At 47.4% G+C, this 12,444-nt stretch overlaps 1 protein-coding gene across 2 annotated transcripts in view; it reads right to left on the bottom strand.

The window, feature by feature from the left end:
* Positions 1–4,935, bottom strand: part of UST (uronyl 2-sulfotransferase) — a 236,775-nt gene extending 231,840 nt beyond the window's left edge. For both annotated transcript variants that reach the window (XM_081140343.1, XM_081140344.1), the window contains exon 1: positions 4,440–4,935. In XM_081140343.1, the coding sequence (XP_080996469.1) occupies positions 4,440–4,689 (250 nt within the window). In that variant the 5' untranslated portion in view covers positions 4,690–4,935. The remainder of the gene's footprint in view (positions 1–4,439) is intronic.
* Positions 4,936–12,444: the final 7,509 nt, after the last annotated feature.

Here is a 12,444-nt window from a genome sequence, read left to right as displayed (position 1 = left end):
GAACCTGGCTTGGTGACAGGGAATTTGGAGAAAGACAGCATCCAGATAATACATATTTATATGTATTTTTAAACAATTCATACTGAGGCTAGTCTACATTAAAAATAGTTTACCAGGCAGAATGCTTTTCACCATTCATTCTGTGTGTTTGTGGAACAGACTGCCACAGTCGAATGCCATTTTCTGTCTTCCTCTAATACAGTGCTACTGTGTCCCCAACCAACCCTATAAGATAAATTTGCAGCTATGAACAAGAGTGTCATTTTCTTTTTATGTCAACAATTTCTATTGATAACATCATATTTTATGCATTCATTTCCTAGATTGCTGTCGGGGGCCTGGTGCACTATGTTTAAATCATACGTGATATACAGAAGAAAAACCAAATTTGGCTTTTAAGCTTCAGAGAAACTATTTTGTTAAGGTCTGGATGTCTGTTTTCGTATTTTCCTTTAAATTCATTTAAACATAGAGAATTTTAAATTCGATAGCTGCATCTTTTTCTCTCTCATTTTTTGGACTCAAAATTGTCATGCTCATTTTGAATATACGTATATAAAGATTGGCAATTCTGAAAACTAAAGTAGCATGCCTCCATTTAAAGTGGTATAAATTAAAAATGGAAAGGAAAGCACATGAACTTGAGATCAATCCAACAAATTTAATTCCCATAAAAGCTAAATCACATATCCAAGGCTTGGTGGTAAATCATTAGAGTTTGCTGGTTGTATAAGATCAGTACTAAGCCATCTGGCTCATTCCGTTTACATCAGTGTAAGGAATATTATTCCAAGGTTTTGATATTTCCACAGCTCATAAGGAATGAGGCTACTACTGGCAGAGGCTACAACATAACCTAATTTCTGGGGGAGATTTTATTTTCTGCTTGTTTTCCATAGCAAATCAGTCTGAATGCTGCTTCAAAAAAAAAAGTGAAATGATTCCACTGAATTGAAAAGACTATGGTTTCCAAGCTTAGCGATTGGTTATATTTATCCATTTACCACGGTGATCGGTTGGGTCCTCTCTCCACCCATTTCAAGGAGGAAGAAGTCAGGACAACAGCTATCCCTGCATATTTGTCCTCCTCCCCTTACTTTCCATTTGCCAATTTGCTGCAGCAGAAAGTGTCTTTAAGGAGAACAGACTTTGCCTTTCCCAAACTGACTAGAAAGGAGGGACTGTCTGACCCTGGCTCCTGCAGGAAGAGAAAGCATCATTATCGACCCCTCTCCCTCCCTTCCTCACACTGCACTTTCTGGTTGCCCTGCTTCACCCCAACTTCAGAAAGTCTAAAGCCAGCTGGGGCTGCAGCTGTTAGCTAGTCCTTTCTTTGAAACAGTGGGGCTTAAGCAGCAAAGCAGATGCATTTATAAAATGCATTTAAAATTCTTTTAAAATGAAACCACGTGCATCACCTTTAAAATAATTTATAAATCTCTCTTTTATCTCCTCTCTTTCTCTCAAATACACAGGAAGCTTCTTGGAAGCAATACTTTAAAGCAACGGTTCTTGAACTTGAGCTGGCATCAGAATCACCTGGAAGATTTGCTAAAACACAGATTGCTGGGTCCCACACCCAGGCTCTTTCATTCCCTAGGCCTGGGATGAGACCTGAGAATGTGCATTTGCAACAAGCTCCCAGGTAATGCTGATGCTGCAGGCCCAGGGACCACACATTGAGAACCGCGGGCCTAGACAAAGAACAATTGCTAAAGAAAGAGAGAAAGACCAAGAATTTTGATTCCAATTCACATCACCTCCAGGTGTGTGGCTCTGGGGTGTCGAGTTCCCTGGTACCTGGAGGCAGCATGGTGGAGATTAATACAGGAAGGTGGAGTTTGAGCTGACCAGCTGCTTGCATTATTTCTCTTCTGCTGGTCCTTCAAGATACTTAGTAAAAATATCAAGACAAGGAAAGTGAAATTATGTGAATAAATATGACCATTTTTGCCAGTCAGGTCTTTAGGGTCCCACTTGCATCTTGGTAGTATTTCCATTTTATCTCTTAAACCATTCATAGTGTTACACAGTAAACACCTGAATCAGATTCGGGTTCAGGTCTGGCCTTACTTGCTGTGTGTCCTTCAGCAAATCAGTAAGGAAACAAGGAGAAACTAATTCTGCAGATACCCTGGCCTTATATTATTAAGGATATATTTTAGAGCCTCTTAAAGAGCACAAGCCCACCTTTCCTGAAAAGCATTATATTTATATAAAAAGGCAACAAGGGCCAAATGTGGCCAAGGGCATCCTATTTTCAATTCACAATGATGTCATTATTTCAACCCATATGTTAGTCAGAAATTTAATGACCAGTTCATGGTAAGAGCAACGTTCAATCCTTCAGTTCTTCCTACTTCCCTGAGTGAATGCTGTGGTTTCACCCTTCTACCACTGAGCTGAAGTTTATCAGGGCTCATTTTTTGAAATATATAATGAAAGCACTAAATTCTGGATGCCACATGTATTTGAATTTTCAAAAGATTAATGTGATAGATATTGAAGTTTCTTGACTTTACCCTCAATGGTGCCTCTGTTCCTTCCTCCTCCCAGATTTGTCCATCCCCAAGAAGGGTATAAGAACCACAACATTTTAGGAGCTCAATGGAGGCGTGAGACAGTCTAGTCCAGCACCTAATTTTACTTAAAAAACCTGAGGCCTGTGAAGGTACCCTGCCCAAAAGTGCTCTTGGGGACACTAAACACAGATGCCTTCCTTCCCAATCCCCTATATTTTCCCTACACCACTGACCTCCATATTTTGCCTAAAAGGAACTTGTACAAATAATTCATTTTCAGATTTTACAGAGAAAGACCCCTGAGCTTCTAAGGCAGTTACTTCCCAAAGCCAGTTGACAGTGATTGTTGGTGGTGGTAAAAAATAGTCACCTTTGTGGCACTAGCAGGTGTCTGAGAGCCTGTGATGCTGAGACTCCAAAGCACAGAACTCAAGGGAAGAAGAGATCTGACTCCTTAATAAATGAGCATATTGCCCCAAATCCTCTAAAAACCCAGATGCTCAAGATTGTACTTTGGAAATCTACTTGGGCAATATTTCCCTTTAATTTTCCCTAAAGCACCTCACAAAACCATAGTTCCCCAAAGTTCCTACAGAAACTGAAGTGTCACTTTTAAAATCTGATTGTCTACATGGAAAGAACAGTATCTGCTTTTACATTTCAAAAAGCACGAACACGTGTCACTTCGCTGAAGTGGTTTTTTCCTTCGAAAACCGTGTGCTATCCGGACTCGTGACTCCTGCGACCCAGGGACTTTGGTGGGCAAGTGTGGCAGCCGGCAGCCTGCCCGGGTCATCCGGCCCGGGACGGTTCCAGTGCTTCAGCGGTTTCCCTTTGCGCACCGGCTCGCGTCAGGCAGACGCCGGATGTTTGCCGGTGGCTCCGGCTTATCACCTTGCACGTCTGCAAGAAGCTGGAGCCCTACCTGCCTCTCTCCTCTTCCCCGCAAGCCCTCTTCTGGCCACAGACTTGCGAGAGATTTGCATCCTTCCTTGGCCAAAGCGCGCGAGCCAGCGTCGCAACGGGGACCTGGCTGTGCGCTGGCCCGGCCCTGGCACCGCTCGCTTCCAGCGCCCCGACAGGGTGCTGCGGGCCACGCCCTCTCTCTGGAGCCGCTCTTTTCTCTCTACACAACTCCTTCCTTACCTCTGCTAATAAAAAAAATTTTTTAAAGCCAGCCTCCCTCCTAATAAACCAAGCACAACCCCACACACACAAAAGTTCAGGCTTGAAACACACGCGGCGCAGAGGATCGTAGGGTCAAAGCAGGCGGCACTGCTGGCCTGGCCGGCCCGCCCCGTCGGACAGCCCCGGACCTCGGGGCGCAGCCCGCTCCCCAGGTCCCACTCGCGGCGGGCCACGGGGTGAGCCGGCGCTGCCAGAGGACAAGCCAGCTCAGGGACAGCGCGGAGCCTGAAAACTGCCCCTGGGTCACCCAGACCAGCGGCAGGAGAAGAACTTGCGGGCGGAATTCGCAGAACCCACCGTGGAGAGGAGCTAAACCCACCCGCACCACCTGGAGCGCTGGGCAGGATAGGACTACGGTCACGACAATGCCAGGCACCGGCCGTGCCTTCCCCTCGCCTCTCCCCACACCGCCGGGACTCACTCACTCGTACACACCCACAGAACACGCCTGCACTCCGCCCAGGTGCGGTGGCGGAGGCGGGGGAAGGTATGCGGGCCCCGCCCTGGGGTACCTGCCGGGCCCGTCAACCCAGACAGGCAGCCACGCAGGAGGGAGCAGGCGCCCCGGGCCGCTGCGCCCATGCTCCCGGGCGTCCCACCTGGAGAGCCTTGGCGGCGGCGCGCAGTGGAGAGCACCCAAAGTCCCGGCGCGCCCCCGGGCCCCCACCCCCACCCCCAGCACAACTTCGCGCGGCTGGCGCCACCCCCGTGCTGGCCTCCGATCCTTACCCAAGTACTGCCGCAGGTCGAGCAGGAAGCGAGGGGGTCCCCCGCTGAGCTGATAGAAGAGGGAGCCCAAGCAGAACACCAGCAGGGTGGCCATGCAGAAACCGTAGTCCCGGAGGGAGAAGCGCAGGAAAGGAAGCTGGGAGACCCGGCGCTTCCAGCTGCCCGGGCCAGGAGGGGCGCCCCCCAGAGGGGCCCCATGCGGCCAGGGATCCGCGCCGCCGCCGGGATGCTGCTGCTGCTGCTTCTTCATCGCCGGCCCCGCCGCCTCGCGCAGTCTGCCGGTGCCAGGAAAAGGTCACCCATCCGCCTGCGAGGAGGAGAGCCCGGCCGGCCGGCTGCACATGGGCAGGGCCGCGCGCAGGGCAGCCCGGGTGGGGGCGGGGAGGGGCCGAAGTTGCCGGGCTCAGGAGACTTTCCCCGGCATGGTCCCCGCCGCCGCGGCCCGAGCGGCCGAGGTGCCCGGCCCCGGCTCGGGGGCGCTGCCCGCGCCCGGCCCGCTAGCGCCCCCTTGCCCCGCGCCCCGCCGCGCCTCGGGCTCGCTCGCGGCCGCCGGGGCTCGCCTCCAGCGCCAGCGTGGACCCCCCGGCTTTGTGTCTGTCGGTCTCGGCGTGTTTTGTCCCGGTTCAGGCTGCTCTAAAAAACGGCAGGGAGGCACGGGAGGCGGACACCAGCCCCTCGCTCCACCTCCTCGCCGGGGGCTCTCCTCCTTCCCCTCCCCTTTCTCCTCCGGCTCCCGCAGCCCTCTCTCCTCCCTCCGCCCTCCCGCCCTCCGCTCGGGGCTCCGGGTTTCTCTCGGGTGTCACGTTACTGCCTCTGCCCGGGGAGGGGCGGGGGGCGCGGCGATCATTCGCAACAAGGAAGAAACTTTGTGGGTGTTTTTTTCCTTCCCCCTTTCTCTGCAATCTGGCCTCGGTTCTTGCGCCACCAGCGACCTCTGGGGGGCCCCCGCCGACTTCCCTCGCGTAAACAGTCAGCGGCAGGAAGAAGCACGACTTCTTGGACTATATACTTTTTTTTTTTTTTTAATTTCAGAAACTTGATTCTCCTGTATCCCGAGCTGTTCAAAAAGGCTGGTAAAAGGTACTGGGATGGAGATTCAAGACTTTGCGGAGATGGTAACAGAGCAAGTGGCGTAAATTACATTTCCCCACGCCCCGCAGGGCCGGCGTCGCCCGACTCCCGGAGGACAGGCAGGGCTTTCCCGCTGCTCCCCTCGCGCCGCAGCTGCTCATCCGCGGCGGCGACCGGAGGGACGGGGGAGACGCGGGGGATCACGCCGCCAGCAGACCCCGAGGGGAAAGCGCCCTGCGCTCCCGGGTCACCAGTGCCTCCCCTCCCGGCGAGGGAAACGCCTGGACCGAAGGAGCAGCACCTGAGCAGAAGGGCCGCGTCGAATGCAGATCCGCTGGTGGGGATGCCGAGAGGGCTGCTCTCAGCAGCCACGCTTCCAGGAACGGGAATTTACTGCTCTGCATAGAAGCTGCATCACCCGAGGCTTGAGTGACTTGTCCAAGGCCACTGAGCTCCTCGGGTTCCTCTTGGGAGCTGCCCTCAAACCTGTTTGTCCCTCAAGCTCACTGCACGAACTGTCTCCCAGCCAGGGCCCTTTTTTTTTTTTTTTTGGTTATAATTTCTGTGGTGATCCGAGCACCAGATCTAACTCATTTAGCCCAGGCCACGGTGAGAAACGGAAACCTCAGTTTCTGGAGCCTGTCATCTCGGTACTGTACACTCCAGTAAGCGGACAACCAGGTGGAAGGAAGAACCTGGAGCCAGGGGCCACTAGGACTCCGTGACTGTCCTGGAAACCTTTATTAAGTCGGGTATATGAAACGTTTTCAACGGAAAATTAGGGAATAGGCTCCTGAGATCAAGAGTTTACAAGTTAAGAATAATCTGGTTGAACCGAAACCCATTTGTGAGTCTGTGGGGCTCCTGATTTGTAAACAGTGAAGAGACACGGATCATAAGCTGCAGAGGCTAATACGGGAAGCGGGCGTGTCACACAGGCATTCACAAGTGCATGCACACAAGTTCTACTTCCCAGTTTTGTGCTGCCCTGGCCGACTCTCTCACAGAAAATCCTCAATAGGAGTGTCAATGATTTGTCTCACATTTATTGCATGAATCAGAGATTTAGTTAGATGAACACACACATTGTAGAAATGTGGATGCCCCTGAGAGAATTAAGCCAATCAGTCGTTGCTCATTAATGTGAATGAGAACACTGAGTAGCCAGAAAAGGCTCCCCATTAATAATTTTTTGAGTTAATGAAGAGGGACTAGGAGGTGGGAGAAGCAAAGCAATTTCCATAATATTTCAAAACCACCTTTGACAAATGGAACCCGTACCTGAGGCCTGGCCCCATAATGTGAATATTTTTCATTAGAAACTAATGTGCAAGGTCCTCTGTGCTCGCAAGACCCACCCCAGGTCTAGAGACTTCTCTCTCAGGGTACACTGAGATGCCTCCCCCTCATTCTCCCCACGATGGAAATCCAAGCATCAATGAGGCTATCACAGGAAGAAAGGAAATAAAGGTCTCAAAAAAAAGTAAACATGAGGGTGAAAGTTATTTTTTTATCACCTCAGGATATGTGGGTTTTGGGGTGTTTTGTTGTTGTTTTTTTCATTGATTCTAGAGAGAAAGGAAGAGAGAGAAAAACATTGATGTGTGAGCAAAACATCAATCAGTTGCCTCCCACGGGTGCCCTGACTGGGGATTGAATGGGCAGCTTGGGCACGTGCCCCAACCCTTGACCCTTTGTTGCACAGTTGATGCTCCAACCACTGAGCAACACCAGCTAGGGCGAAAGTAGTGGTGTGTGTTTTTTTAAAGTGAAAAGTTATGAGGGAAGTACAAGGGGGCAAGGTCCAACTCAGAAGAAACAAGTTATGATGAAGGATTTTTAGAGGGAGAAAACCAGGTCAATTTTTAAAATATTTTGTTAATGGACTAGTTGCTTAAAAAAATTCACAGAAGGGAAAAAAAAAAAAAAAGATGCTTTGTATTTTCACACAACAAAAACTTAGATGTTTGGATAAAACTACGTTCTTTCAAGTCTAGTAAATGTCCTTTCAAAAAATACCTTATAATTTAAAGTACGTATGCTGATGAATGGTATATTTATTCAAACCAGTTAATAAATCTGCTAATAATTACTTAACTATTAGTTAGAATTACTATGTTTCTAGTATGTAATCACTTTATCTGAATTAAGCCTTTTAATCCTCACAGCAACCTCATGCTGTAGGCACTATTATTTTCTCCATTTTACACGTGAGGAGACAGATAATAAGAATAATGGATATCGACTATGGGAGACCTAGTCTAGGAAGGCTTCCCAGAAGAGGCAGTGCCTGAGTTGAATTGTAGGATGAGTAGGATTTATAGCTGGGCAACAGCCCAGAGGGCATTTCAAGTAATGAGAACTGATGAGAAGGAGTGAAAGATGTGTCCGAAGGACAATGGTTGAGCCCGCCCAGAGGAGGAAAGTGGAGATCTGTGAAGATGCATCAGTGCTAAGAATGAGGGGACTCCAACCACGGGAACCAACTGGAGTTTGTCCAAAGGTTCTTTAGAGACTCTCCTTTTGTGCCAGTGCCCATCAGCCTCTTAGCTCTTAGGCAAGAGCTAAGCAGAAATCCTTTATTCCACTTTAATTAAATGGATGCTGCAGAGAAAACAATATTAATATAGGGAGTGCACAAAAGATAGACATGGCTTAGATTTTTGCAGAAGAAAAAAAAAATTTATCCAAAAAGATACTGCTAAGTGCAGACACTGTTTCACAGTCCTAGCATAACACAGAGCAAGTCTAATTGTTGCAACTGGGTGGAATCTTCCAACTGAGAAAAGGGAGGGCCCACAACAGGTATTTTTCTTTCTATGGTGAATTTTCTTTCAAGGTCTTTGTTTAGTCTACATAAAAAGCCTAAAAATTTCACTTGATTTACAACTAAAGACAAAAACCTTCTTAATATTGAATGTCTTACCTTAATAGATAAGAATTATGCCACTTTAAAGGTGCAGATTGCTGTTTGGTCTATATTTGTAAATCTCTTGGCAGTACAAGTTAGCATACTAACTTTGGATTGTCTGGCTGATTTATTTTTCATCATGCTCTTATGGGGTTCTAAACTGCATCCAATTGTTTGCCTATATTTTTCCTATAAAAATTCTTGACTAGACTCATAATCTATGTTAACAGAGTTTAAAATCAAAATATCCTTTCCATCACGCAATAAATATGCATTTAGCACTATTATGTGCCTACCACTCTGCTAACTGCCCCAAAGCAAAACAGAAAAGACTAAGACCAGCTATTTAGCCCTGGAAGAGTTTGCTCCTTGACGAGGTTGTCGTAAGTGAAAAAATTTGACAATAATGTGAGGCAGTATATAATTAAATGCTAAATTGTTTGTTATACACTATCAAAATAGTCATTCAAATCTTTAGAGAAATCAAATATTCAAGGCATTCCCAAAAGAAATACTTTTTTTTTTAATTTATAAAATTGTCTTTCAATCTTTGTCCTTTGAGTGTGGAAGTGATTTTTAGATTTGCGAGTTACTCATAAGCAAATATGATGAATAAAGGAGACAATCGAATTGGTAATTATTTTTGGTGCAAGAGGGGTGTAACTCTGAAGTCATGGAGATGATTTCCTTGTGTACTTTTACATTGACTATAACTGATGCATATGGTCGGTGGGGAGGAAGCCAGGGGTCAGGCTGGGGAGATGGAGGAGTCTGCAGGGGGCAGGAACAGCCTGGAAAAGCTGGAACTTACACAAGACCTCTGGAGACATTATTTCTGTAACTAGTTGAATAATGCTTTTTCAGATGAATTTCATGTAATGCAATGTTATTGGTTTGTTATGAAATATGTCTGGTGCTTTTCACACAGCTAAGCATAAATATAAATTCCAATCTATTCATTTACCACAAAATACATTTTTTTTGCCTTTAATTAGTTAGACCAGTGATCTGATTGACTCGTCTGCCTTGCTTAAAAGGCATGAAAATAAAGTAATAGAATATATTTTTTAATTATTAATCCAAATGAGCATTGTCACCTTCAATTTTATCTTTGTTTAAATCCAATGTATTGTTTAATTTTTTTTTTAGTGACACTCTCTTTATTTTCTATAACTGATCACAGCTTGCACCAGAGTCCGTTTCCCTCACAGGTGTGGGTTAGAGATGGTGGGAATTGACCTAGCTCAGCCCCTTCTGGCTGGAAACAATCTCTTTCAGGTGACACTAGGTACTCTTAGTCACTTTGGGCTCAGTTCTCGGCTACATTCAAGGTGCAAACTCCCTGCAAAGGCCCCCCTCTTCCTGGCTAAGATGGTTCCGTGTCTGGAAAGCACGGTGCTTCACAGAGAGAGGCCCAGGTGCAGTGTGTGACACAGTCTCCCGTGCCCTGCAGCTCCGACCGCAGCAGACCAGGGCAGGCGAGGCCTCCACCTGCTCTCCGCTTCCCACCCGCGCGGCTCCCAGCTGAGGGCCTGCATAGATGTGGTGCGAACGGGCCCAGCTCCATCCCTGAGTCCTGGACTTCATGTTCCACGAAGCAACCCCACTGTCCTTAGCAAGCATATCAGAGCCTTCGCGCTGCTGATTATCTGAGTTCCTTCAAATGTCGCCACACACTTTTTGTTAGTAATGGCCAGAATGGCATCACAGCTGGTAGTGTCAGTTGCATATCAAACTGGTAATAGTATCGATTATAAACAGACATCTATCACACGACCGCCAGGAGGTATGGCCCCTGACACTACTGCATTCTCTGTCCCTTTGTCCTGTCGATCACTAATAGCCAAGTTAGACTATAAAAAGCGCAGTAGCAGGAATCCATAGCAGAGGATAATCTGCGCAGGATTTCTGGGTTGACTCTCCTGCTCCGACCCTGCATCCCCGTGAGTAAATTACTCTTTAGTGAGTTCTGTTATTCCCTGGAGCTGCCCGCTTTGTTTGTTGGTCTTGAGACCTTCTCCTTGTGGTGGCCACTACACCTCTGTCCCACCGTGGGACAAACTGCCTTTGCTGCAGAGTGTCCTCACCCTGCACGAAGTGACCACCAGCTCTAAACAACAGTCACTTTCTGTGGCCCCGGGAACTTCTGTGGATCTCACCGTGTCCTACGCGCCCGAGGCAGACTTGAGAGACCATCTCAGGCCTTCTGTGCTTCGAGTTCTCCCCAGCCACTGCTAAGCTCTGGCTACCTGGCACTATGCCGGGAGGACTACTATATCATGCACTGGTGCCCAGGAAGTGAGCACCAGCCCCACCATTCCGTCTTAGTCAGTGCTGGCTGTGTAACAAAACTCCACTGACTGGATGGCTTAAGCCACAAACATTGACTTCTCACAGCTCTGGAGATGGAGTCCAAGCTCAGGGCCTCAGCAGGGTGTGGCGAGGGGCTGCTGCCTGGTTTGTATCCTCGCATGGCAGAGGAAGGGGGTGGGTAGAAGGTGTATGTGTCTGGTCTCTTCTTCTTATAAGAGCACTAATCCCTTCCATGAGATTGGCGAAGCACCTCCCAAAAGCTCCACCACCAAATTCCAACACATTGGGGATTAGGGCCCTACCTACGAACAAACATTCAGTCCATAGCAATCCGAAATTATCTGCTTTTTTCCTCCAGACTTCCCTGAACAGTATTTGGACTTGAGGGAGGGAAGGAAGGAAGAAGGGAGGGGAAAGGAGGAAGGGAGAGAAGGGCAATTGGGGAGTTGCCCTGGTATATGGGGCAGAAATGAACTGAAAATAGTCAGGAGCTGGTAACATTTGTCCTTTCCTGAACAATCCCTTGAAAGCCTGCCTGACTAATTATGCAACCTAGAGTTACATTGGCATGGAAGGACAGTAAAAACCAGACACTCAGTGACCAACAAGCTGTTGCTTATATTTAAACTCTATGCAATGAAATAACTTATGAAAACTTAGCTTTTAACTTATACTTAAGGACAAATGTATTCAAAATCAAAAGTTGCCCTGCACAGCTATTCCCTAGGACTGGCCACTATGATACCATTGGCCACCTAAAGGTTCTAATGGAAATTGTCTTAGTATTTTCTCTATTTTTTACAAATTGTAATAGACCTCTGGTATAGATAGAGTGAAAGGGGGAAAATTAACTCAAATGCTCCCCAGTTGCTTTCATGTAATTTTTAGTTGCCTCTTCCTCAGCCATATACCCACAGAATTGAATTTCTGGCCTCCCTTAATTCCTCATTTCCAAGATCCTTGTCAATTCACAATGTTAAGCTGATACTTTCCTCATTTTAAAGGTCATTGTCTGGTGTTAATGGGTAAGAGCTGAAATTGATATAGAAGCAATATCCTTTTTTTTCCCTGCCTTCATATAACAATGTCATTCGTTCTTGTTCAATGGGCATGTCACATACCTTCCTGTCTTTAGAGAAAAATATTGTTCAAGCTTTGCAAAGCACTTTAACACAAGTTTTTGAACAACAGCCAAAAACTGAATTGTGAAGATCGGAGAGCCAGCTCCCCAGCCAAAAATCTTTGTAGAATAAAGATTCTCAAGGTCCTTTTAATAGTTTATTTAAGAAAAACATTACAGCTGGAAGTATAATATTCCAGCTCTGCAGATTACTAGCTTTCTGACCTAACGTCAATGACCTGACCTCTCGGCACCTCAGTTTTCACTTCTGTAAAGAGGGGGTAATAAGGGCCGCACTCCGGGGCGCACGGCTCTTGACTGGCTCGGATGAGGTTTACCTGGTGGCAGGCGCTCGTCACCAGCTGGCTGCTTCTCTCTCCGTGGTGCTTGTAGTGCAGTGATCCAAGAAATTATCCTACCGAAGGAATTGGGCTGCACAATGTGTAGTAGGGCTCTCTTTTTAAAGAGCAGACAATTTGGAGGAAGAAGCATGGGTCTTGGTCTAGAACTTATCTGGGGAAGAATTGATCTTGGGCAAGTCACCTGATTATGCTGAGCCTCATTGCCACTCTCCGGAAGATGCAGTGAAG

The sequence above is a fragment of the Miniopterus schreibersii genome (assembly GCF_964146895.1).
Source record: "Miniopterus schreibersii genome assembly, chromosome: 6".
Taxonomy (NCBI): Eukaryota; Metazoa; Chordata; class Mammalia; order Chiroptera; family Miniopteridae; genus Miniopterus; species Miniopterus schreibersii.
This window is presented reverse-complemented; position numbering and strand designations above follow the sequence as displayed.